This window comes from Cyanistes caeruleus, chromosome 8 (assembly GCF_971803275.1).
Source record: "Cyanistes caeruleus chromosome 8, bCyaCae1.hap1.1, whole genome shotgun sequence".
Taxonomy (NCBI): Eukaryota; Metazoa; Chordata; class Aves; order Passeriformes; family Paridae; genus Cyanistes; species Cyanistes caeruleus.
This window is the reverse complement of record NC_141708.1, coordinates 7880526-7906088: the sequence shown is the minus strand read 5'-3', so window position 1 is coordinate 7906088 and position 25563 is coordinate 7880526. Positions and strand designations below refer to the sequence as shown.

Sequence of the window (25563 nt, the reverse complement as noted above, 5' to 3'; positions counted from 1 at the left end):
CCTGCCAAGCAGAGCTGCTACACAACTTCACATTCTGTTCTGGGCACAGCTGGAATAAGATGACTGAGGTATAAGGTCAGGGAAAGATGAGAGAGAGGGACTGCAAGGAAGGACAAACCACAAAATAAAACAAGTTAGCTTCAAAAGAATGCCTTAACAATATTATCTTATTTTGGAACTCCTCCAGTAAGAACCTCTCTTCAGGATTTCAAGAAATGGTTGTGACCACACTTTCATAATTTTTTCGCTATTCTTCTACATTCCTTTCAAGTACATCAAGTTTTCTAATTTAAGTCCCAAATATAAAATCCCAACATGTGTCTGCCTTATTCACTTCTATTTCTGGCTTACATAAATGGGTATTATGCATCCTTCCACAAACAGTAATACTACAGCAAGTTATAAAATAACTTAATAATTATACCACCCTCTCAGAGAGTAGGTGGGAGTCAGATCAAAGATACGATTTTTTTAATCAAAGAAAAGAGCATACTCTTTCTTATGTGAAAAGATCATGAAAAAAATCCAATAATTGGGAGTGTGAGACTGTTAACAAGAAAAGGGAGATGAAAATAAACATACAAGAAATCGGTGGCTAAAGAAAGATATAAAAATTAAGTACATGGGAATAGAAAGAGAGATGTGACCAGATAAAAGGGAAGTAGGCAAGGGAAGTAAATATAATTAAGAACTGGAGGAGACACTCTGTCAATGTGCATGAGGAATGAGGTCTACATGGTTCAAAACAAATTCAGTGCAGCTTCTGAAGATCTTCCCTTGCCTTTTACAGTTTGGTATGTGGTTCAGAATAACACAGAAACTGATCAGCAGAAATCAGGGGAAATCCCTTCACTTTGTCTGGTATCTCATACACCACTCTGGGGCTAAACTATCCATGAGATGTCAAATTCACAGGCAGCCTAATAAATTTCATTTTTTAGAAAGCACAGGCTGTCTCAGAGAGGGTGCAGAGTCCCTGCAAAGTCACAGTTATGGCCACCTAATAGAGCAAAAGGGTATCAAGTGAAAAAAATATGAGAACACTATTGAGGACAGAAGGACCATAGTCTTCCTTGGACATATTGCATGGGTTTATAAATTCTTGAGGTCTATGACAGAAAAATCACAATGTCTGATTTTCTTGTTTTGGAATGGAGACATCCTTACCTTGCAGATACATTTCTTCTCCTTCTGTGAACATTTGGTTGCATCTGCTGCATCGTGCACAGCTGGGATGATAATGCTTGTCACCTGCCTAAACAAAAACAAAGAAAGAACATTTTGGTGACAAATGCATTGCACTGCTTTCTGAACACTCATTATTTGCTGACTGACCATGGCCCTTTTTCTTCTAGTTCACCTGTTTTGATACAACACTGCCCTCATGATGTGACAGCAGCACTGAGAATGTAAGCTCTGCCGCACTGCTTCAGCCCTGAGGTCTATCCTGCCCTCAACAGAGGCCAGCAGTGACTGCTTGGGAAAAACTCTGTATGAGAAAAGACAACACAGAGCATCCCTTCCTCTTCACACCTTCCCGTTCAAGTAATCAGCATCTTCCTGGCTAGGAGCTACATCATAAAGTACCTGTTCTCCATGCATCCTCTTAAATTGTCATCTACCTAACAGTCCAAGGCAATGAATGTCACACTGCAGTTAATTTGTGTAAACCTGCTGCCTCCTCGTTTTGCCAAACATATCTTTTCTCAATTGCTCCATTGTTATGGAGGGATTTAGTCAATCAATGAGTTTTCAACTTGCCAATTCATTCCTTGGCCTTCTTCCCTACACTGCTGATATGGGTATTAGTATAGAGAGTTTTCTAGAGCCACTTCTGGGCCCATTAATTTAATTCCCAAATGCCTGACTTCAGAAGCTACACCAGCACAGACAGCCTGGGCTGAATTGGAGCTACTGATGTAAAGGTCCTAAATACCCTAGATCCTGTTACCCAAATCCAAATCCACTGAGTCATACAGTCTCTTAAATACATTGATACCCATAATAGGTAAAGCTGATCAGATTTCAGGCCTCTGAGGACAGGAAAAATGAAGGCATAAATATTAATGCGATTTCTTCTCCTTAGGAGGCCAAAACAATCAATACATTAGCTTCCTCACATCATAAACTAAGCACAAAATGTCCACGTCAGGCTTTTAAATAGAAAAATATTTAAAGCTAGAAAATGACCGTTCATAATGACAAGTAAAGAATTCTAAAATTCTTGGAATTTGTATCTGGCTTTCCAAACAAATTAACCTCAAGTCCTTTGCCACAAATATTCCCTATCCACTGAGACGCTATATGCATAAAATATCTGCTTACTCTATAGCTGACTTGTAAAATGTCATCAAAACCATCTCCTACCTCATTATACTTAAGACCGTAACGTTACTAAATCCAACCTTTCATTTTGTCTGTTGAGAAGAATAACAACATATTTTTGGCTTGATATTCATTACAGAGGCTTTTTATTTAAACATATTTATATAAGATGAGGAAGTACATGGATTAAAGTACCTGACAGCTACCAGAAGATCAGCTTTACCACCCAGCCCTTCTACAGGTGAATTTGCACCATTCATTTTTAATAACTCCCATCCAGGAATTTCAGCAATACAAGGCCAGAGAAGAGGACTCAGTGTGATATTAGTTTGGTTATTCATTTCACTGTTCAGCTGCCAAAAGCCTGCACTTCTCCTAATCAGATTCTGTATTTACTGTTGATTCTTGCACTTCAGGGGCAAAATCCACCAAAGGGAGAGTAATGGGATTTAAAAATGCAGTTTCAGTAAAGCAGATTTAAAGCTATCAGGCAAAACAGGGTCTCTGTTAAAAGGGAAAATGAGGAGTCACTACAAAATATGTTCACTGGAAGAAGAAAAGCTAATGAGGGAGAAAACTGATGATTGACTTGCAGCAACAAAGCCAATATTAAAGAAAGAAAATGAGTTAATACTAATTTTCAGCCATTTTCATTACTGGCTGCCTTCTTCATCTCTGATTCTCCCTAGCAATTATTTAACCTCTGAGGCATCCCATTAGTTTCATTCAAGACTGGAATTTATAGGATAAAGAAATCCAGCATTCATCACATTATTATGCATAGACCTGTGGCTTCTCTGAAGTTTTGTCTTCCTGGAAAAACTTCTGATAAGCTACTGTCAAGGGAATATAGTTCAAACCATGTACACCTGCCTCTTCCAAACACCCAAAGGGATCAATTTCAAGTTTATCAGGTTTCTCCCTGAGATTGAAACAACTGGCCAAATTTTAGCCTGGTGTGAGGGATGATGAATGAACACCACACCCCAGATAACACAACCCTGCAAGTAGAAGTGAGAACACACCCTGCACTTGAGAGGTTTTGGGGAAGTCACATACCAGAGCAGCTGCTCTTGTTAAACACTTCCAAAACAGTTTATTGAGTTTTCTGCCTCTGTAATATTTCCACAACTCATGAGTGGGATCCTTCCTACAGCAGATATTTGCTGGAAAACATCCTGAATCTCAATTAATTCAGGACTCATCTTGCTATGCCTGACTTGCTGTGATCATCTGGGAAAACAGTTGCTAAAAGTCATTTATAATGTAGGAGGACAAACATCTACAAGTCAATGAAATATTCACACTTTCTAGACATCAGCTTTTGCCCTTTTAGGGCTCCTAAACCCCAATTCAGTAAGTTCAGTGTGCAGCTTTCCGGGACCTCATGCTACTGTGCTGCGCATTGAAAGGTTTGCATCTCAATCCTCATGGCAACAACAGGTAAAATTGATTAAGTGCACATTTGCCCCAAACATCCTTCAGTCAAGGTGAGAGAAGGTAAAGGTTCTTCTCACTGTGCTGAGTTCTCCTCACCCCTTCCAGTTCACACCCAGAAATCCTCTGCAGTTCTCTGTGCTATGCAGCTGCTGGGATTTGATCTATCATACTGCTTGTGGTCCCTTCTGAATGATTTCACTTTCGTTGTCAGGACTATCCAAACCATAAAGCACAAACTGTGACCCATATCTCAGAGTACTGTCCCTAAAATAATATGGCATAAGCTAAATTAATTGCTGTAAATACCTTGGTTTGCTTAGGCAGATGTACTAAAAGCAACCAAAACAATATTTAACATTTTTACTTCAAATTCTTAAATGGAATTGAATTAATTGACAGCAATTTATTATCAAATGAAATATTAAACCTGTGTGTTGCTGTCACTGCCTATAAAGTCTCTGTTAAATTATCAGACACTTGCATGTGCCTTAAAAGCAAAGAACATGTTATCAATTAATGACAGCATACAACCTCTTCTGACTTGCCTATTTATCTTCTACCCACATTGATAAATCTGAGATAGGTTCTCAGATAAAATCCCATTTAAACACAGCAAACAGTAAGAATTAAATTTTAAAAAGCAGAAGTACATTCTCATTTACCAAATACTTCCAGAGCCTTAGAATTGCAGAGTGAAGAAACAGCGATCAAAGGAATTCTACAAGCATAATTATAAATGTAGATAAATGAATGCTAAATTTGAGTAGCTTTCTATGGCTCTGCAAATCCCACTGATAACTAACTAATCAAAGATGTAAGAGTTTTAGTTATTTTCTATATACTACAAATATATATATACTGTCCACAATATGCACATTATATGCATGCTCATGAATGAAATAGATACATTATTTTAGATATTATTAAGGATCTATTTATTCTGGTAATTTCAAGACCTAAACTGGAATCAAGTCTGTATCAACACTGACCTTCAGTTTCCCAGTCTACAAAGCAAGTTAAATTGCATTTAATGTCCTACATAAAATACTTTGGAGAAACACTACCAAGGAAAACCATTATAGAAATGTATTCTTCATAACCAGTCTTAAAAATAAATTCATGTTATCACATATCTAATGCTTGTGAAGGACAGCTGGAGGCTCAGTGACCAGGATTCATGGATGATGGACAGGTCTGTCCATCTCACACAGGGAGCTGGATGTGTTTATTCTGCAGAGGACATGTCCCAAGTACCATGAGCAAAAGTATAAATTCTGTTACGTATTATAACACCAACACCTATCACAATAGTTGACAATAAGAAACCACATTTTTCATACCAGATTTTTCATAGATCACCTTTTCAGACTCAGAAGCTATAAATTTCCTGCCTTTTCCCAGCATGCTATTCTCCCAAACGGCTTCAACTTGGATGTTACAAATTCTCCTTAGCTAAGAGCCTCTGTGGACTGTTTAGAGAGCTTTGAAGGCTCCCTCTAATGGGGTGGGGTAGTGACCCTGCACAGTTGTCCAGAGTGAGAGAGATGGCACTGGGTTACACAGCGTGTGCACCCAGCTTAGAGACCTCTGCCAGTTTAAAAGGTAAACTAAAGGGTAGGGAGATACTTGAAGCAGCATTCTGTGAGCTCCTGTACAAACTTCTCACCCTGCTGATGTTCCAGCCTACTCACAACATGCACAGTGCTCACCTGCCTTCACTTTATAAACTCTGCTTCTTTGGGGACCTCCTGAGGACAAAAATGTACTGTCACTCCAAGCTGTCAGGGAAGGCAGTGGTGAATTATTCCAGCCCAGGAGCTGCAAATACACCTGCAGACAAGCTGACACAACACGTACCAAAAGTCCAGCTGAAAAAGGACCTCCACTGAGCTCACGTCCAGCGCTAACCCCGGGGTAACAGCACTTCAAAAGCCAAGGACTGTATCTTCTGAGTCCAACCCCTCTGCCCCCACTACCCACAAGACTAACTTCTATTCTCTGAGTGCTTGTAAAGCTCTAGGCTGATTAAATAAATGTTTTCCTCTTTGGTGAACGTGAGAGCTTAAGATTTCCTATTACTCATGCCTTCAGCTCTGTCCTTCCTTCCAGAACAACAGCGAACAAGAGCCAGAGAGAACAATAACAAGAATCCCGCTAGGAGAGCTCACATGCCAGTGGGTCTGGTAGAGGAAGAACTAATTACCTACAGACATGTTCTGCTGGCCAAAGGACACAATTAAGTGCATATTTGTTGTGTTACATTTGCACAGCTGCACTCATTCACTCTCAGAGATAACTTAGCAGTCACCTGACAGAGAGCTGTGAAACACATAGAAAGCTTTACTTTTCTATTTAAATACTACAAAAACAATTATGTAGTTGAAAGAGTACATCTGAGAGTAAAAGCACTTCCCTTTTTTCCTTTTTTGTTTTAGTTTTTATGAGAAGTTATAATAGGCCCATTTACTGTCTGATATTTATTCCTACAATGACTCTGAGGAGAATGACTTGATTTCTTAACTTAAGGACTATGGAGCAGCACAAAGAATAATTCAGACCCATCTTTTAAACCCCTTAAGGAATGTAATGAACTGTAAAACAGGAACTGTGGCAGTAGCCTAGTATTTTCCAGGGAAGCTTTATTTTAATTACTTGCAGAGGTCACAGAACCTTCAACCCTGTTTGATGTTCGGTGTAACATCAAATTCCATTGTTTCCTTCTCTGCAGGCTTCTGTGATCTCATGAGTGGCTGGAACAGCATAAACACTGTGAAGACCAAATTTGCTTCTAATAACATCCTGACCCAAACTGTCCACTCATTTTTCCCAGGCTCTTATCTGTTGAGCAAGTCACTACAAATATCTGTGCTCAGAAAAAAAAATAATAAAAAAAAAAATGAAATAAAAAAAGTCGTTTCTTTGTTTCCAAAGGATTTCAGAATCTACCATAAGTTTCTTTATTACTACCAATGGAAGGAAAGTGTAACAAGTTTTTTAAAAAATGAGTCCTTGTCTAATATGCATCTCTAAAATTTGGACCTTCTAAAGCTGTTTTTACACTACTGTCACAACACCTCAATAGAAGCAGCTCTCAGCACAGCCTCTCTGTTCAGCCTGCAGGAGGATGGAGCAGCAGGAAGCAGAGCTCACACTGGCAGTTCCCAAGCTGATGGAGCCGCAACAGACAAGTCTGGGGAAAAGTGGGAAATGGAGCGTGAGGCCGTGACTGTAAATGTGAGTGACAACATGCATGGAAGAGACACGGGAGACCCTCTGAGCCCACCACTGATTGCTGTGCTGCCTTGGCTGAGACAAAACCCCAGCTGCCCTGCTGTTATGAACACTCGCACTGTTAATTCATGCCCAGTGTCTAATTTTATACAAATATACTTCCCAGCATTACAACAGTGACTGACAATGTCATGCTAGTGTATTCCTTAATGGATGGACTGTAATAAACTTTTTAACTTATTAATGTTAATTCTATTGACACACAGTATTGCCACACATCAGCTGCTGCTGACAGCAGTGCAAGTATTCACTGCAGGGAATACAGTTTTCCTTATAGCAAAGATGTGAGTAATCATTCAGGCTAAATCCCCAGCTGTGAAACTGCTCTACTGGCATGAAGAGGCAGCACTTGTGGCAGCTGAGTACCAACTGGACTTGCTTTAGCAAGGCCCTAGAAGTTACTTGTGATTGCACTGTCAGCTCTCCTTTGAGAGCTTTCCTGCAACACCCAAAGTTGAGTAATTTGCACACACAGGTGAGATGTTCAGCTATCAGTTATGGTCTTCATGGAGCTGTTCATTCTGTCTTTACAGGCAAAATCTACCTATTGCTACACCAAAGCTGAGAATTCACGTTACCTACACAGTTAACAGCAGGTGAATACAAAGAAGGGAATCCCACTCAAGAAATGCACCCACAGGAGCCCAAGGCGACTGGCTAGATTCTTATGGGCAGTACAAAGGAACAAAGCAACTGCAAACACAGCTTTACTGCCAAATGCCAGGATTTCAGCATCATCTCTGTTAGGATCTTATATTAGATTTAAGCACAAGAAACCTAACCCCACTAACTGAATATGTGGTTAATCAGAAGCAATCCAGAAGAAATACATGCACTAGATTTTATATTTTGTTAAGTTTCATTTGTATCTAATTATAATACAAATCTGTGAATTCACTGCCTTCATTACCCTTATTTAGGTGCATATGAAGGCAAAATCCAGCACCCACCATTTCATTTTCTTTTAAGCCTCATTTATTGCAAAGATTATTTTTTAGATTGTTAACTCCTCAGCAGCAAGTATCTGACACAAATCCCTTCTCTATTTCTCAACAATGCTGGAACAGGTTCAGTTTACAAGTACAGGTGTGGGCTTTCTATATCTTTTGTAATCTTTAGGCTTCACAAAGCATTAGATAAGTAAATATTCCTTTATCTTGTATGCATTTTGTCCAGCATGATTTTTGACATGGAAAGATACTTCAGAAACTGAAGGAACTGCTTACAGTCACATTCATATTGCTGGATTAGTTTATAATTAGAATTAACCATCAAAGCTACTTTACAGTAACTCCACCATAGTGCCAAGGACCTTTTCAAACAGCCTGATGCTCGAACAACTGTAATTTTGACTCCAGCAGCCAGAAAAATATCCTGTGCTGACTGCAAGAGTGAAGTATAGGTGTACTGAGCTGTAGGGAGTACCCCGTGTCTGCAGCATGGTGTGAAAGCCCCTCCAGCTCCAGCTTCCAGCCTGCTGAGAGCAGAGCAAAGCCCTTGGCATGGTTCAGTGCCGAGTGCCAGCTCTGTGACACAAGTGAAGGGACAGCAGGGAGCCCCGGGAATGGATTTTGTACCGGATGCACACAATATCCAATCTTCCGCAACACCGGGAATCTCCAGCTTTCCAAGTCCTCCTCGTGTTTCCTTTCTTTAGGGGATGACAGAAGCACTGAGTTATCAGGAATATGGGAGCTAAGGAGTGAGACACGACCCTATTTCTCCTTTTAACTCTTCACATGAAGTGACTGTTGGTCCCTCGACCCCTTCCTCTGGCTGGACCTCGAATTACAGAACTCGGTGTCTGTGCATTAGCAGGTCACATCCACTGCAGCTGCACCTGCAGTGCTGCAACCACAGCTCCAAACAATGGGAACTAACTTGAACTGGAAAGAACTTCTTCAGTCAGTAGAAATACAGCTGACTCCAACCTGCTGAAATTTAGCTAGAAAAGTCAGTAACAAACCTCCTTTGTATCTTAAAAAAACTCAACAGAATTGTTTCATAAATAAGAAAGTTTTGCACCTGATAGCAGATGATAAATACTGGACCTCATCCTAATATAAAAAGCTTTTAATCATTTTCAAAAATTAGCATGTATCTCCAAACATGATTTGATTGCATGTATGGACAAACAGAAATAGAGAGCAGTGTTGGATATGTATATATAATTATATATGCATGTGGCATTTGGAAAGAACATACATATTCCTAGATCTTAAAGAAACCATAAAAGGAAAATCAAACAATTTTTGAGACATTCTGCTGCAGGTCCCAACCATAAGAACTGAGATAATATTAACTAAAGAGGAAAAAAAGGCAATGACTAAGTCATTAACTTAGAAATAAATAAAACTAATAGGAGAGATAAATTTACCAAAACAATAACTAGGAACAGTATGTTTAAAGACAATAAAATCTTTACTACAGTATGATGTGAAAAAAAACCAAACAGATCAGGCAAAATTCTCTCGTGATCTGTAGATGAAAAATGATGAAAAATGACACAAAAAAGGCAGGAGTATTCAGGATGTGTACCTTTAGGGTCTGTATTTGACAATCCAATTTCCTGTTTGATACTGTTTATTGAGCAAGATTTTTGTTTTTTTTAAATAGTGTTTTTCACAAATCAAAGTTTACAGATTATTCAAGACCTGAATAATTTGAACTCAAAGAGGCTTAGGAAAAGTGTAGCAAGGCATTGCTCAGACAGATGGCTCTGATAGCAGGGGAGGCTCTGCTGAGCCAGATACCTCAGAGATTACTTCCTTCAACCCACAGCATGAGGTACTGCTGGCCAAGATAAGAACACAAAACCTTCCCTGGTAAATCTGCTGGTGACTCACAGGCAGTGCTTGTTTAAGCCATCTAAACCAACCAAGTATGTTCTAAGAGACTGATGCAAAATGCCTGCAAATCCAGAAGGCAAGGCCCTGTGAGACTCAGAGCCATGTTCAACAGCAACTGACAGAGGCACCGGGGGAACATCATTAAAATCTCCCAGAAAAGGCTGTCACAGAGTACCTGAAAGGGCCTGCTCTTCTGATCATTTAATGTATACAACGAATATAAAGGAAAAGTTTTGCAACACTGGTGGGTGCATACACGTGTATTTGAAGAAGGAAATTCAGTGGAGAGCCATCAGCATGAGGTGAGTCTTCAGCTGTGATCCTGAAGGACTCAGAGTCAAATCATTACTCAGATAAAGGCTTCAGAGGGGACTAGATCACAATGACAGGCAATTAAAAGCAGAGAAAGGATGAAATAGCAGGAAAGAGCAGGAGCTTTTCAATCACACTGAAAACTCTGTGACATCAAAAACTGGAATTAGACAATTTTAACCTCAAAACAAGGTGAAGTTTCTAAAAAGCAAAGGTAATTTAAGCAGCATGAGGGAAAATTTTTGGCCTTGCAATTGTTCTGCAGTTTTCACGACTGGGTAATTTCCCAAAGGACAAGCTTTCATTTGGTTTCTAGGGAAAAGCTCTGATTTTGTAAAGAAAAGGTCAAGCAAGATTACTTTAGTAGCGCTTCTGACCTTAAAATTCATTCCAGTGGGCATTACATAGAAAGACGATTTTACAGATGCATCAGGCAGCTCCTAGGGAGCACAGGTCACACTGGAAAGATTCCCAAGAGAGTTAAATCAGTTCACTGAGACCTGTCTTGGCTAAACAGCAAAATTCCTGGTATAGCAGGGCCCGTGCAGCTAGAAGGCAGCTTTGGCTGATCTGACTTGTGGCTCGCTGAGACATCTCAAGTGCAAGGCCAGGAGAGATTCTGGGGTTGGGTGAGCTGCATCAACCCCAAAATTGCTACTGATCCTGAGAGCTCAGTGCTGTGACAGGGCTCTGTGCCTTGGGGAAGGCTGGGAGAACATCTCGAGGAAAAACTCATGTTAAACTGTTCAGTGGGCACATACAAACCACTTTCTGACTGGTGAAGACAGTGGGAGCTAGAGAGTTTAAGCAACTCACCCAGGACCCAAATTAATGCTTACAGAAGAGCCAGGAAGAGAAAAATTCTCAGAATCCCAGCCCCAGACAGCACTAGACCTAAGTAACTGTAGCCAATTTTCTTGTTCATCTCACACAGAACTGCCTTTCCCGTTGTCTGTCAGAAGAATGATTCAGGAACGATGCAAGCTTTGGCATGTGATTCAGCAAAGCCTGGGCTCCATTCTGATATCTGCATTCACTTCACAGGGAGTGTCCCAAAAACAACAGAGAAACAAGAGTTGCAAGGGCCAAAGGAGGGGAGTAAGCATGAAGTCAGACTCAGTACATCCATAGAAAACAACTAGAGAATATAAAACAAAAGTAGCCTGTAAGAAACAAAGTCGACATGCAATGTGCAATTTATTTTGTATCACAGAGATTGATGGATTGTTCTGATAGGGAAACATTTTATGTGGGAATTAAGCCAGGAGTATTTTTCTGTTAGTGGCTAGAGCCTGCTCTTGTAGGAAACTGATCCTATTGCAACCAGTCTGATCTGATAATGCTTTATAAAGTCTAAAGAATGTGTTTTTATCCTTGATTAACTGCAACACTACCCACTACCTTTGGAAATCTCTTACAGCAAGAGGTCACAGCAAACAACAGATGGCAACCTAGGGAAAGGACAAATTTACTTCTAATATTTTTCTTCCCAGTCACTCCACAGTCATCCATATCTGTTAAGAGCCTCTATGCGACAACATTCATTCTCAGAAATCCTTGTTTTGTAATTCTGGCCAAAGTACTTATGTTACACTAAATTTAAAATGGAAATAAGAAAGGACTTCAGGGCAATCAGGGGATTCTTACTGCAGAGAAATAGTTGACTCTTTTGACTCTTTTTCAAAAAGAATGACTTTGAATAAATGTCAGACCACCAACATGTAGAAGCAGAGCCTTTCTTTTTGGCAGAAATCCTTTTTTTTTTTCTTTGTCTATTTGTCAGTCTTCTAACTTCTGATAGACATGATTTCCAATTACAGCTGCAAAACTATGTAAGTACATTTTTTAATCATTACTGGCAGGAATATTCAATCAAAGTATGCATGTTGGAGCCAAGACACAGTAGGGAATTTACTCCCTATCTTGTTTACTTCAGCTTCATATAAAAATCAAGATTTCTAAGTACCACAGAAAAACTTTTCCCGCATATTACTGTAGTGATGAACAGGAAAGAGCCGATGGACATAAAGCAGAAAGGTATATCTAACAACATTTGATGCCATTTGATTTCCAACTGACTACAGCATCTCCATAATTTTGCCTCAACAGCAGTAGTTCAAGGATGATGGTGAGGTAATTCTGCTTAAAGTTTCTTACTGCTTCAGTTTTTACTCTCCTCACTCCTAGGAAAAGTTTCCAGCCAAGATGCCACTGCTTTACAAAACTCTTAGCAACAGCATATCCATCTTAACAAATCCATAGCAAATCTCTCTCTCCAAATCCTACATGTAAAAGTCAATTTTTTAACATTTTAAATTTTACTCAGATGATTTCCAAGAGTTATTTCCTTGACCTCTGCTAACTGCAAAACCAGTTTAAATGTGAGTTTGCTGGTGATGAAAAGATGCATCTCTTACTGTGTGCTATTTTTCCCTCTTAAAAAGGCTTGTAATAAATGTCACACATCCCAGATAGCTATCCAAAGAGCTTTCAAACCTGTAAGATCTTCTAATATAGCATGAGCATGTAATTAAAATCTACCCATCATGTACTTCAGGTGCTCATTTCAAACATTTCACCACCCATAAAATACTCCCATGGTCATATTTCTTCATCTGTAAAACCACCTGCTCAATAAAGACAGGTGTTCATTCTGTGGACTTCAAAATCCCTAGAGATTCCAAACATATCTTTTGGATTAGTATTTGTTTTTCTTAACTTTTTTTCCCCCCCTCAGGAAAACACCCTGACAAAGCAGACAAAAGAGAGACTGAGTCCTCACAGAGTGAATGCTGAGCACAATACCTGGATGGAACCTGTTACAAGCAGGTGACAGCTACAGGCTTGCTCCAACAGGCTCTTCTCCACTTCTCAAGTTTCAAACACGTTATTGCTGCATTCTTCCCAACAATCATTTTTTATGGGAGACAGGGATAAGTTCTACCCTTGCCTTCTAGAAGTCAGCTGTAAACTTTTCAGTGATAGGAAGACTTAAAGCAAGACTTAAAAATGAAACATCAGAATCCTGAAAAAAATATTTCACCACTTAATCCATTTTTCATTGTGATCTCAGTCCAGGAGGAACAAAAAGTAACTGGCTGAAATAATTTCACATTTCTGCAGAGTGCACAGCTACATTCCCCTGTCACCACATCCCAGCTGCCAGTGGGGCTGCGATGCTGGAGGAACTTCTGGTTCAGTCTAAACACTTTGGTGCAGGGATCATGATTAATTTTATCTCTCTTGTGGGTGATTTTGGCAGGTAGGACCAGCACAATGCAAAGGTTTAAAAGATGGACAGAAGAAGCAATGGTGGCTAGAAAATAAAAATAGACTATTATGTTTTCCCTAAAGTCTGCTCCCAGAGAACAAGATGTGTTCTGCAATACAACCAAGCAATTAAATTCTTAATACAGTTATCTAACACAAATAATGCACTCATCCAGGTAAGATATCCTTCTACTAAAAGCTTTTATGTGTTCTGTGCACCTCTAAGATATGAAAAAGTTACTTATTTTGGCTGTTCCATGTTACTGGAGTACCTGCAGTGGCTATTTGTCACAAAGGCTGTTGGTGGTGACAATAAACTTTGTGATCATATAAATGCCTCCATTGGAATATTTTTAAAAAATTTGATCAGACTGCTTAAGTTTTTTTGCAATTTTTAGTACAAGAAATACACTAGAGAATTTTTAACTAAATCAACAATGTAGACAGTAAAGATGCTTTGATAGGATATGTAGATCCTAATCAGCAACACTGTACTCACAAAAGCAATTTATAAAGATAAGCCATGACTTTATAAGCACCTGAGAGATTTCACAAATCCCTTTGTAGCAATAAGGAAGCTTTAATTGGTTATTTTTTCAAATTACTTGTTACAACCTGCTCTTATTATTCACCATCTTTACATCCTCTTAACATTCCTCCCCTTCCTATTGATGTTCAAATTGACTGAAGGATGGTTTCCAAACCACTGCTGAGAAGTTAATGCCTTGTGATTATGCTGCCATAGCAACTAACTTCTGTTAGGGCTCTGTCAACTTCAGATACTTTTTTGTGATCTTTATAAATCAAGTCTTTCCCAACTACAGATACCCTTCCTGACAAATTCAGTCTTTTGATTGGGGCCAGGGGATTCACTAAAATCCTGTTAGAAAGATTTTTATGTCAAGCTATTTATATTATTTTTCTACAGGTATATTTATTCTAGATTTTTGATCTTGTGCCTGGTGTGGTGTTCTCAGTAATTACAGCAGGTTATTTTTCATCATGGAAGGGTAATCTAAATTAAGTTAAATTTGTGCTGCTGCTCAGCTACATAGGCAACCTGTCTCAACCACTTACCCATATTCTGAGTTATTATTAAACTTTTAATTTCCCTGCATTTATCCGAACAAACTCCACATTAAGAAAAAAAAAAATCAGCATTCCATATTAACTGATAGAAAACCTCTCTCAGCAAAAATGCAGAAAAACTAGAAACAAATGCTACCCTTATTTCTATGCAAAAAAATCTCCAAAGTGATCAAAAGAGCCAAGAAACTCTATCAAGAATTATTTAAGATACAGAATCGTATTGTTCCTCCATACAGCAGCAATCAGTTGCAATCAGAAACAGCCCAAGCTCTGTGCCATTCTCCTCTCTTCCTGCCAGTTTAAAAATACGTGTAGCTGCACTCTCCTTATCTAAACCACAGAATTACACACAGCCTTTAAAAATAATCCTTTTTGGTGCACAGCAACGAAAGTACAAGTACCCTATTATGATCCCCCTGGCAAGCTATTCAGTCCCATCAGAAAGCTGCACCACCTTCCCTCCCCCAGGAAAGCCACGACCCTTTCCAGCTCAGCTCCAGTTTCACAGGAAGGGGTTTACCTTCTCACAGGGGTTTTTCAGTCCAAGTCCATCTCCTCCTCAGCTCTGCTGAGGCTCGGGCAGGAGCACAGCGCTGGTTCTGCTCTCCCCGAACCGGCTCGGCTGTGCCTGGAGCTGCACCCAGCCCGGAGCCCTCCTCCTCCTCCTCCTCCTCCTCCTCCTCCTCCTCCTCCCTCAGCCCTCTCCTGCACACACCCACCAAAACCAGCAAATAACCCTCCCTGCACATTCAACCCACTCGGGCTGCGACTCGGCCATCCCATTCTGGAAAAGCAAAAGGGGAAGGACACCGACCCAGGCAGGGGCAGGAGAATTTCTCACCACTTTCGTGTGTCACTATTTGATGTTGACACAATTCACAACATTTTTCCCTTGGGAAGAGGCGTCTCCTGTCTATGAACTCGGCACTCTCTGCCTCTGGAAGTTATTAAATATTACTTCCACAGATTCTGAAGAATTTATACAGCCTCCTGGGTGTTAGTCTAGTTTTGTAGAAACACGTAGTTTATCTGAGACTGTATTCTAGCCCAATTCAGACGGATTTGGGCTAGCTCAAGCACTGGGGCCACTTCCCACGCTGGTACCTGTGTCCTTTATCTTGTTTGCACATTTTGGAGTGAGAACATGCTGCAGTCACACTCTGGGAACACTGGATGAGTTTTGAATGCGCTCTGTGCTCTGACCCTATCTCATCTCTCCCAGATGTCTTCTGTAATGAAAAAGGTCCTGTGCACCTAAGAGGGCAAATGACCACAGCATGTGCTTCTGCTTATGTTATCATTTACCTGGGACATTCAAGCAACATGGTCACGTTTTCTCCTTTTTTCTAAAGGCAGTAAAATTAAACACAAACAAAGCAAATCACAGAACAAATCATGCACTAGACTGTGCTGCTGCCTCTCATATGCTCTGTGGCCTTTTTCCCTGGATTATTGTGCTGTGTGTGACTGGGAGACACTGGTTGAGAGCAAAATCTCCCCCAAGCCTGTAAGACACCTAAAGCACAAGATACTTAATGCTATAAAAACAGAATGGTACTGCATTCTTCAGGGATATTATTATCTACAACTTTAACATACCCCCAAACCTGTCTGGATCCATCCTATCATCAGTCTCTGTTTGGTTCATCAATTGCTTAATTTATAAAAGTGTTTGAACTTTTACTACACATCAATCTGTATTACCAGTACAGATCACATTATTAAAATACAGTAAATTAAATATTTTGTGATACTTCCTGCATTATTGTTATGAAAACAGCCTTGCTAAATACTTCATTTGTCAGAAGAATATATGCTACTTTCTCATTTAACATTTCTGAACAGAATTGAAATAAATGTCAGTTTAAGAGCCACATGGCTTCTCAATCTAGAAAGTGTTTTAAGAACACAGGACCAGATACATGACTGTACTGAAGTACCTAACTAAACTCTGTCCATGGATTTTTGCAGAGAAGAGTGATGTTTTCATCACATGAGCTATGAGTCCCCTTAAAATAGATTACTTAAAAATGCAGGCTGCTGAGTGTCTCTGAAAGTCAATCAACTGAAGCATCTGAATGCTAATACTCACATGAGCAGAGCTGCTCACATGGGTGAGTGTTTGCAGGAGGCAACACTTCAACAACTTAGACAGGCATTGTTCAAAAAATTCATTTACAGTTCATATGGGAACCAGCAAGGTTGTTCTGTGATTATATTTATTTGTTTATTTATTTAGTGTTTAGAACAGATTCATTCATGTCTAAAGAAACAGCAAAAACTCCCATGAATCCCTCACAGCACAGGTTTCTAAATCTAGCTCTGAAAACAGCATATGAAGAAACTTTCAGGCTCTTCTGGGTCACATTCTTTGCCTCTTAAATATGGATACAATTTTCTTAAACAAATGTAGCAGCTTTCACAGTATGTTTGTTTTTCCCCTCCCCTAATTACTGTTATTTCCTTCTAACTTCAGAAGTCAGGGTGTCTCAATTGAGATGTTGCAGAATTAGTTACAGCACAGATGAGACATCTTAAAATTCTGGCAATTAAATGAACAGTATTTACAAGTACTAAACTTCAGTCATGTTAAGTACCACATCTTAAATTACTACTCCCCTTTAAAATCAGAAGAACCTCAGTATAAATTACTATATCACAAACATATTTAGAACTTGACCTGACCTTGCAGTCTGAAATCAAGGGAACCTTCTGGTGGCCTGGACTCTCTTCAGGTCCATCTGTGAAAATGGCACTGTGCCACTGCTTACAAGGTGGGGTGCAAGATTCTACAGTGCACAGGAAGCAAACCCAGGGCAGGCAGCAGCCCCTCAAACAGGAACTCGAGCTATGCACAGCCAGGAGAAATCACACAATAGCTTTTTTTTTTTTTTTTTTGACAATTAATATTAAGTGAAAAGCATTATAAAAATAAATGTGTGGAATAGCAAGATGGTAAAGGCACTTGAGACCCTCTGTCTCTAGATCATGAGATCAAATCCTTTTCATATCAGTTACAGCTAGAAAAGGAGAAAAATGTAAAAACTCTCTTATTCTTAGACTTTTTGTATGATTTTATGCAAAATATCCACCTTTTCCTGCCCTTATGACTTCTTTGTGCAGAGCTAAAAGAATACTGCTTATCAGTAAGACATTTTAGATAAGCAAAGATGGAATACATTGATTCAGGCATGATCCACCATTCTCTGAAGTCAGCTGGAAGCTTCTCAATCATTTAACATATTTTGAATTAAGCCCTGGAGTAGTAATTATACCGTGTATGAAAAACACATTAGACAGAAATCATTTAGGTAGACATATTTCAAATGGTTAAATACATGATCGAATTTACTTAGATTTATGGAGCTGCACATGTCTACACAGAAGTTTGCAGGTTTAGGATTAGATAGGCATCTTTCAAGAGGCAAGCCCTGAAGCTATAAAAACCATTGCTCAGTGGAAAGTGTGTAGAAGTTCTCACTCTCACTATGCTGTTATTGCCTGCTAAAAACGTTTTTTTTTACCAGAGTTAATGGGAAATGAGTAATTTTTCATAACTAAAGATTCCTTTCTGCTAGAGAAATCCAAGGAAGAGCACTGATCTCTGTTGCCTTGACAACATTTCCTGAAACACTCAAGCATAAAAGTATCCAGTACGCTCAAGAAAGTTGCAATATCTATTTCATATTGGACATTTAGCACATTTATTGTGTTAGCATGCTATTTGTCACAGAAAGCAATGTGCCAAAAAATACATCAGAAATATCTGAGCTGACTTAAATACACATGGTATTTTTCTTGAATATTTCCATGGCTACTGAAAGTTGTTACATCTATGGCCAAGAAAAAAAAAACATTCTTCCATGATTTGTGGATATTAGTAAAATAAGTCCTATTTTTCTCCTAATGCATTCCTTAAATGAGCAAAGGGATCACCTCTACAGAGTGGCTGGAGGGAGTCCATCCTTGAATCTGAGAGTCTGAACCCAAACCTTGGCTTTTCTGGTGGGTTTTGTTGAGGGTGCTACAGGGGAACCCTCTGAGGGTGCTTCTATAGCTGCTTCTGAGATGAAGACTCTTAGGTCCACATAAGGAGTGGCTGTTCATTGTAGGAGACTGAAAAATCTGACTTTCTCAGAGGGGCTAAAGCCATACTGAGGGACAAAATAAGAAGGAATTACAAGTCTGAAATGTTGCAAAGAATCCCAATTTCTCTTTAAATAAAAATAGATAAATAAGTGAAATAGGCTTTTAGTGGTAAAACAGACAACATCAGCCTCTGTGAACACAAAGCTAACTTTCATGTTTTCATCTCCCTTCAGTTTTTCTACAGACTGCCTTAGATGCAATAAGAATAAGCAGAAAATAAAGCAGCACCAAAATGGCTTGCTGCTAATTCCTTCTGATCCATTAGAGGGAAGTGTTTGTACACGATGTGCCATAGAACTCCCTTCAGTCGCTTCTAATAATTTCTTTGGATGAAGATGATGAGATAGCATACTCTGCTTCTGACATAATGAATTATTTTATTGACAAATAAAATGAGATCTACAGTTCACTGTATTTACTACAGGACATTTGCTGTACAATCATTTTTATTAACAAAGGCAAAATACAAAGTGTTTTGGGTTTTTTTCTAACTGCATGTTAGTATGTATAATTTGGGCTGGGCAGACATAACCTCTACCTAAACAATTCCTCTAAGTGTGCTAACAAGAATATGGTTTCCTTGTTAAGGGGCAAACAGCAGGACAAGAGACAACCCACATGATATAAATCATCAAAAATGCCCAAATTTTCCAAAGCAACATTGCCAAAGAAAACAAAGAGGGAAGATAGTACTCCTCCCGTGAGAATCTCAAGCTTCATCTAAATTAAACCTTCAGGTGAACTGAAAGGTTGTGGGTGATTTCCAGTACAGGATAAGGAGATTGTTAATTGTCCTGCCTCAAACAGGTCTGCAGCCTTCTCTGAGCTGTGGCATCCTGTTCTGTGAATTATCTCCTGTGGCTGCTTCTGACATCTCATCTCCGTTACTACCAGAGGATTTATGTCACGCTCTGACCCCATCCTTTAGATGACCTCTCCTGCCCAAAGGGGACACTTGTGCTGACACACGGTTTTCTCATGCTAGCTTTTGATTTACTAGTTCCTTGAGTCATATTTAGAGTAATTTTTAAACTGCCCCTTTGGAACTGTGCATCTCTGACAGCGAGAAACCACGAAACAAGCCCACAGTTCTCATAAACTGCTCTGATTGTTGAGCAGTAGCTGCTCACCTGTATCTTCCAAACTTTTCCAGCACCACTTAAAAGACACAGAGTGTCTGAATGTCTCTCCTGCAGCTGCATTCCCAGCTGATACTCTGAGAACTTTTATCATGTTTTATCATGGATGGACTATCCAAGTTGCTAATACACACTGAAATTCAGTTAAGCCAGTGTCTCAATGGCCTCCCTGGCTACACAATGCTATTTTTTTTGGTGAAAATTTCTAACGAATTGGCCAGCCTACACCTTACAGACAGCAGTCAGAACATTATACAACTTCTACAGGCCTTTCAGGAGTTTGGCCTGGTATGTGCTAAGAACCACTGCTGCCCTCTGCTGCAGCATTTTGGGTTGTGTCTTTGATAACCAGTGAGAGCCACAAATACTCAAGTAAAATTTATAGTCTTAACCAGAATTTAGCATGCTTAATGTTTCCATTACTGACAAAATCATTAAAAACTCTGTTTCTAATTCATCAGAGAAGTCTGATACTGCAGGGGCCAGGTCAAATAGAAAAAACTTTATCTTTTTTATCTGATTTTGACTCTTAGAAGAGGAACACCCTTGCAAGAGTTTGGACATGCTTCCTTTATGCAGTAAATGATGTCTCATCTTCTAATAAATAAATAAATAATAATAATAAATAGCCATAGAAGTATAAGAACTATGAAGTGAGAAACTCACCTTGCGGCCAAAATGAGCACCAAGGTTCTGCCCTGGATACATCTCTGATAACTTGAACGTTATCTTAAATTATGATGGACAGCCAAGTTCCAGGTCAATTGAACTAATCTTTCCTTAGTCTCAGTTTATCCAGTTCTGATGGGATACAGCTCATGATCCCTCAAACTACTATGTTTCTTCACTGATGCTAGGAAGAGTAACATGAGTGCAACTTTGCTATATTCAACTATACAAAATGCTCCAGACAGAAATAGTTTATTTCTTCCCAGCTCTCCACAGACTCCAAAACACTCTCTTTTGTCATTTTCATCTGAATAGGTTGCATTGTTTATTGGTGAGAACAACTGTCATGTACCCCTAAAATAATTTTAAAACTATCTTATGTTTCCCAATCCCACAAATCCAATTACTGTGCTTCCTGCACAGCATTGCAACTACAGTGTCTCCAATCCATAATCATAAATTGCAAAAACTCATCAGTAGACAGGAATAGATAAGCAGATGGTGGCAGGCCAGAAGAAGAAAGCCAGAGACACAGCCTTCCTGCTCAGGGGACAACTCAGGCTGCTCTCAGTAATTATCTGTGCAAGTCTCCAAAGGAATTAGATACAGATTTCAAAGGAGGCAGGCTAAGAGTTTGGCTAATGAAGGAACTGTACATCCTTCCAGTGCATCCTTCAAAATGCACATGATGTCCACACGAGCTCTGAGTCCCTCATGGTGACTGCTTCATATTCTGAATGCTGAACCAGAGACACCTCCACAACTAAAACCACAATACCATTTTATGCCAAACCTGAAATTTCTTACAATAGGGCTGACACAGTCTTACATTTGTAGTAGATGGGACACAAAGAAGGGAACCTGTAATACACTTTCACTAGCAACTTCCAGTTGCTTTTATTTTTTGTGATGTTTTCAGGTTTATTTTCAGTTATTCAGTGAAAAACATACACTCCAGCTCCTGAGCTGAGCTCAAAGCTTAGGTTCTTTCCACTGAGCAGAGTCTCCTACAGGGACAAGAAATAAGTTTTGCTTCTCATATCTCACTGACAAGGAAGGTCCCCTGCATTTTGGTCCCCTAATTCAATAATGACACAGAGGAATCCATGCATCGTTCAAGCATTCCAGCTCAAAGGGGACTAAACACAGCCATGAGAGATGGAGGCTGGTACTGACATCTCTAGAAAGATTTGACTGGTTTCAATGAGAATGTTGAGGACTCCAATAAGAGTCAGCAAAGGAGATTATTCAGATGGTTTCTGTCTTCTCATTTCTGAACACATAATTTACCTCTCCAGCACATTTCTCCCTCTCACCTTCTCAGCATCATTTAGATCATGTATAAATCTCACGTTGTAAGTTTCAACAAACTTATGACAAACTGATTCCAGTACTCAAATTCTGTAAATGTATCAAATCTCACATAGAATAAGCAGAGTAACAGGTTTTGCAGATCACCATGAAAAGAGAAAAACAGAAACCACAGATCCATAGAAACTAGTCCAATTAATTCCATATCACACACTTTTCCTGATGACAGCAAAACTAAAACACTGAAAATAATTCTGAAAATCAGCAACTTTGTTCTAAAATCAGCAGGAAGCCTTTATATGAGAATTTTTGTATTCTCTGCAGTTGCATGAGGACATAATGGGTGGCTCAATTCTTCACAAACTCTACTTCACAAAACACCTACCTCTAGGACTTTCCCAGTAATGAACTGGTGACATGCTTCACACTTGACTCCAAAAAGAACTTGGTAGTCCTTCTCACAGTAAGGAGCACCATCTCTGAAAAAGAAAATTCACAAATTACAAGCCACTTGTTATTAAACAGCATGACTTACCCTCTTCCTTTGTTTTCAACTGGAACTCCTACACACAGACCCAGGTAAATGGGGAAGGTTCAAGGGAAACACTTTGTAATATAAGAAACGAAAATCATATTTTCATTAATGACTCTTAGAATTATTCCTTAAGTTTTCATCAAGAGAAGACATCCAGGACAAACCAGTGAAGTAAACCTCCTTCTTTAGAGCAGACTCTCTACACCTACAGGTGGTGCAGTTCCAGAGAATCAGTGTAACTCTTTCTGGGGGTGAGAAGAAATCACAGTCTATCACAGGCAGACAGTTTTTGTTCACTTCAGAAAAAAAAAAAACAACCTTTGGTAGGCTGCAAGACTATAAGCAGTTACTTTTAAGTGTAAGGTAACGTAGTACTTTAGTATGAAAAAGGAACATACAGTAAAAGTGGAAACACTAGGCAGCCTAGGAGCATTCCTCAGGCACTGGATTTTTTTTTTTGAGAAATTACATATGCTACCTCTTATAAATATTGTACACACCCAAATGAAAGGTTTGTGAAACATACACTGTTTCCTTATTTTTTCTCTTTGCTAAATGCTTGAAGGGGAAAAAAGAAACTGTATCTTCATTTCCTCTTATATCTTTTCCCTATTCTCTTCCTCTACACTTTCTTACACCTGAAACCCTCTTCATTAGTTTTTATATGGAGGTGAGAAATACCATCAACTCAGTCACATCAACACATCTATTGCCTAGAAAAGGTAAGAAATGGACAAATTCCTACTTCTTTTTTCCTCAAAATCACATGTTAGAAAGCAAAATGACACAATCCTTTATCTGCTACTACAGAAAACATGCAACAATCCACCTAATTCTCTATGGGAATGTGGAATTAGACCTTTTTCAGACTAGTATTAAATATAGACTGGTATCATTAAACATCACCTTTCAGCTGCACTTTGCAGTTCACTTTCCCAGCTCAGCTCTCACTGGGAACAAAGACTTTGGTGTATATGAAAAGGTGGCTGAAACAGGATGTCCAGATGTGAATTTTACTGCAAACTCTTCTCTGCTAGCACCTAAAACTGTGCCACGGGTTCAGAAGAGAAGCAGAGGTTACTCACTTGCTGATGTATTCCCCAGTTAGGACCTTTCCACAGGCCTTGCACTTAAAGCACCCCAGGTGCCACTGCTTATCCAGGGCTAGCAGTGCCTGTCCATTTTTGATGTCTCTTCCACAGCCAGCACAATCTGCAAACAAGCAAACAAACAGATGCATTTGTTGTCAGCTACTTGGTTCATTAACCTTAATTAACTGCCCACCTGTCACAACATTTGGTAGCCAAAGGGATGAAGTACACAGCAGTGCAAAGGTACATCTTCCTTTCCTCAGACCCTTCCTGGGTCCTGTACAAAGTCTCAAACCTTTTTCATTACAGACATACTCAGTGGAAGAGGGAAAGTAAATCTCCTGTTTTTCACGCTGTTTGTGATTCAAAGACCACCTGGCAAGCTCTGTACAAGTTTCAGATTCTGTCAGGAACGAGTTACAAGAAAGTCCTCGCTGCAGCAAGTTCCTTTTTTCTACAGCCATCAGTGTTTGTAGTTTTGCTTTCAGCGAGAAGCTGAGCGCTCACACGGAGCGAGCGAGGCCGAGCGAGCAGCACCGGGACTCGGCCCGTCCCCGTTGGGGGGCAGCAGAGCCCCGCCAGTGGCACAGCCAGAGCGGGGACAGCCCGGCATAGGCCGGGACTGGCCGGGGACAGGCCGAGGACAGGCCGGGATAGGCCGGGACAGGCCGGGGACAGGCCGGGGACAGACTGGGGATAGCCCGGGACAGACTGGGGACAGGCCGGGGACAGGCCGAGAACAGACTGGGGACAGGCCGAGGACACGCCGGGGACAGACCGGGATAGGCCGGGACAGACTGGGGATAGCCCGGGACAGACTGGGGACAGGCCGGGGACAGACCGGGGACAGGCTGGAGACAGACTGGGGACATCCCGAGCACAGCCCGGGTACAGCCCAGGGCAGGGGTGACAGCCCTGTGGCTGTGGAGAGGGCAGGGCATTGTTGTCTTCCAGCCACAGGTACGGCAAACTGAAGTTCTCCTGGTCTCTAATCGGCAAAAGGGCTCTCACTCAGGAATTCTGGTACTTTCCTGGTACTTCAATTCAATTCACTTCAATCCTGGAGGAGCCTGATTTCCATGCTGATGGCAGAATGGAAACCAGAAGCCAGCAGCACTCTGTCTCAGGGGGTGCCACAATACCTCATGTTACATCAGAAATCTCTAGCTCAGCCCCAAGCTTCCATTCCTCTCCCCTTCAAACATAAAATACTCAAAAAGATTTCCCGTTAAGGGGCAGTCCAGCACATGGTAAGATCTGAAGAGACTGATGTGGCAGACAGCACTGAACTGCAAGGGTTGTGCTTCTGTGCCCAGCCTCAGGGGACAGAAGGACTGAGGGAGAGGAGGGCCTGGAAGCCCAGTGAAGTGGAAAGGGAATGTCCATCAGCTGAGGCACTCATGGAAACCACAGAGGAGACAGCCTGGAACAAAGGATTTTCCAGCTATTACTATCCCCAGACTTGGTGTTCCTTTGGTGAATGCCTGAAACATCAACAAATAACAACAAACGGAGACAAACAGAATTGATTAATCTGAGCTCTTAAAGCCTGGGCAGCAGGGAAAGTATCACCCTGGCTCCAATGCTCAAGCTGACTGACTTTACAGGTACAGCCTGAAAACCTTCATCTCCTTATGGGTTTAAGCACAGGCAACACCATGCCTTGCAAAAGGGCAAGTCCAAGTGTATTATCACAACTGATAATGAGAGCAGTCAGTTCTTCTGACTAAAGGGCATGACTTTTGTTTGTTGGAAAGTGGGCCAAAAGAACCCCAAATATGTGTTGCCCTTTCCTGCTATCCAGGAATCTACCATTTGCATGTTCCTCTTCCTAGAGCATCCTCCTTCTTCTCAAATCCCTTAAAAAAGGAGGGGAAGGGGACTAAGCATTGTGGTATCTTGTAACAAAATGTGAATCACAGACTTTTGACACAACTTGGACTTGAAAAGCAGCCCTGCGATGTCCTAATATCAGGACTTTGCTCTAGAGGACGTATGTTACAAGCTGAAATCATGAAGTGACAAGGAGTGACACCGTGTAATGTATCCCTCTGCTCTGCCATGACAGCTGAAGGCTCCATGCCAGTCTGTGA

The 25563-nt window shown here is 40.3% G+C and overlaps 1 protein-coding gene across 34 annotated transcripts in view; it reads right to left on the bottom strand.

The window, feature by feature from the left end:
- ABLIM1 (actin binding LIM protein 1) overlaps window positions 1-25563 on the bottom strand; it is a 186331-nt gene that overhangs the window by 44070 nt on the left and 116698 nt on the right. For all 34 annotated transcript variants that reach the window (XM_086899330.1, XM_086899334.1, XM_086899338.1 and 31 more), the window contains 3 exons: window positions 23465-23591; window positions 22230-22323; window positions 1168-1255 (listed from right to left, as the gene is read on the bottom strand). In XM_086899330.1, the coding sequence (XP_086755456.1) occupies window positions 1168-1255; window positions 22230-22323; window positions 23465-23591 (309 nt within the window). The remainder of the gene's footprint in view (window positions 1-1167; window positions 1256-22229; window positions 22324-23464; window positions 23592-25563) is intronic.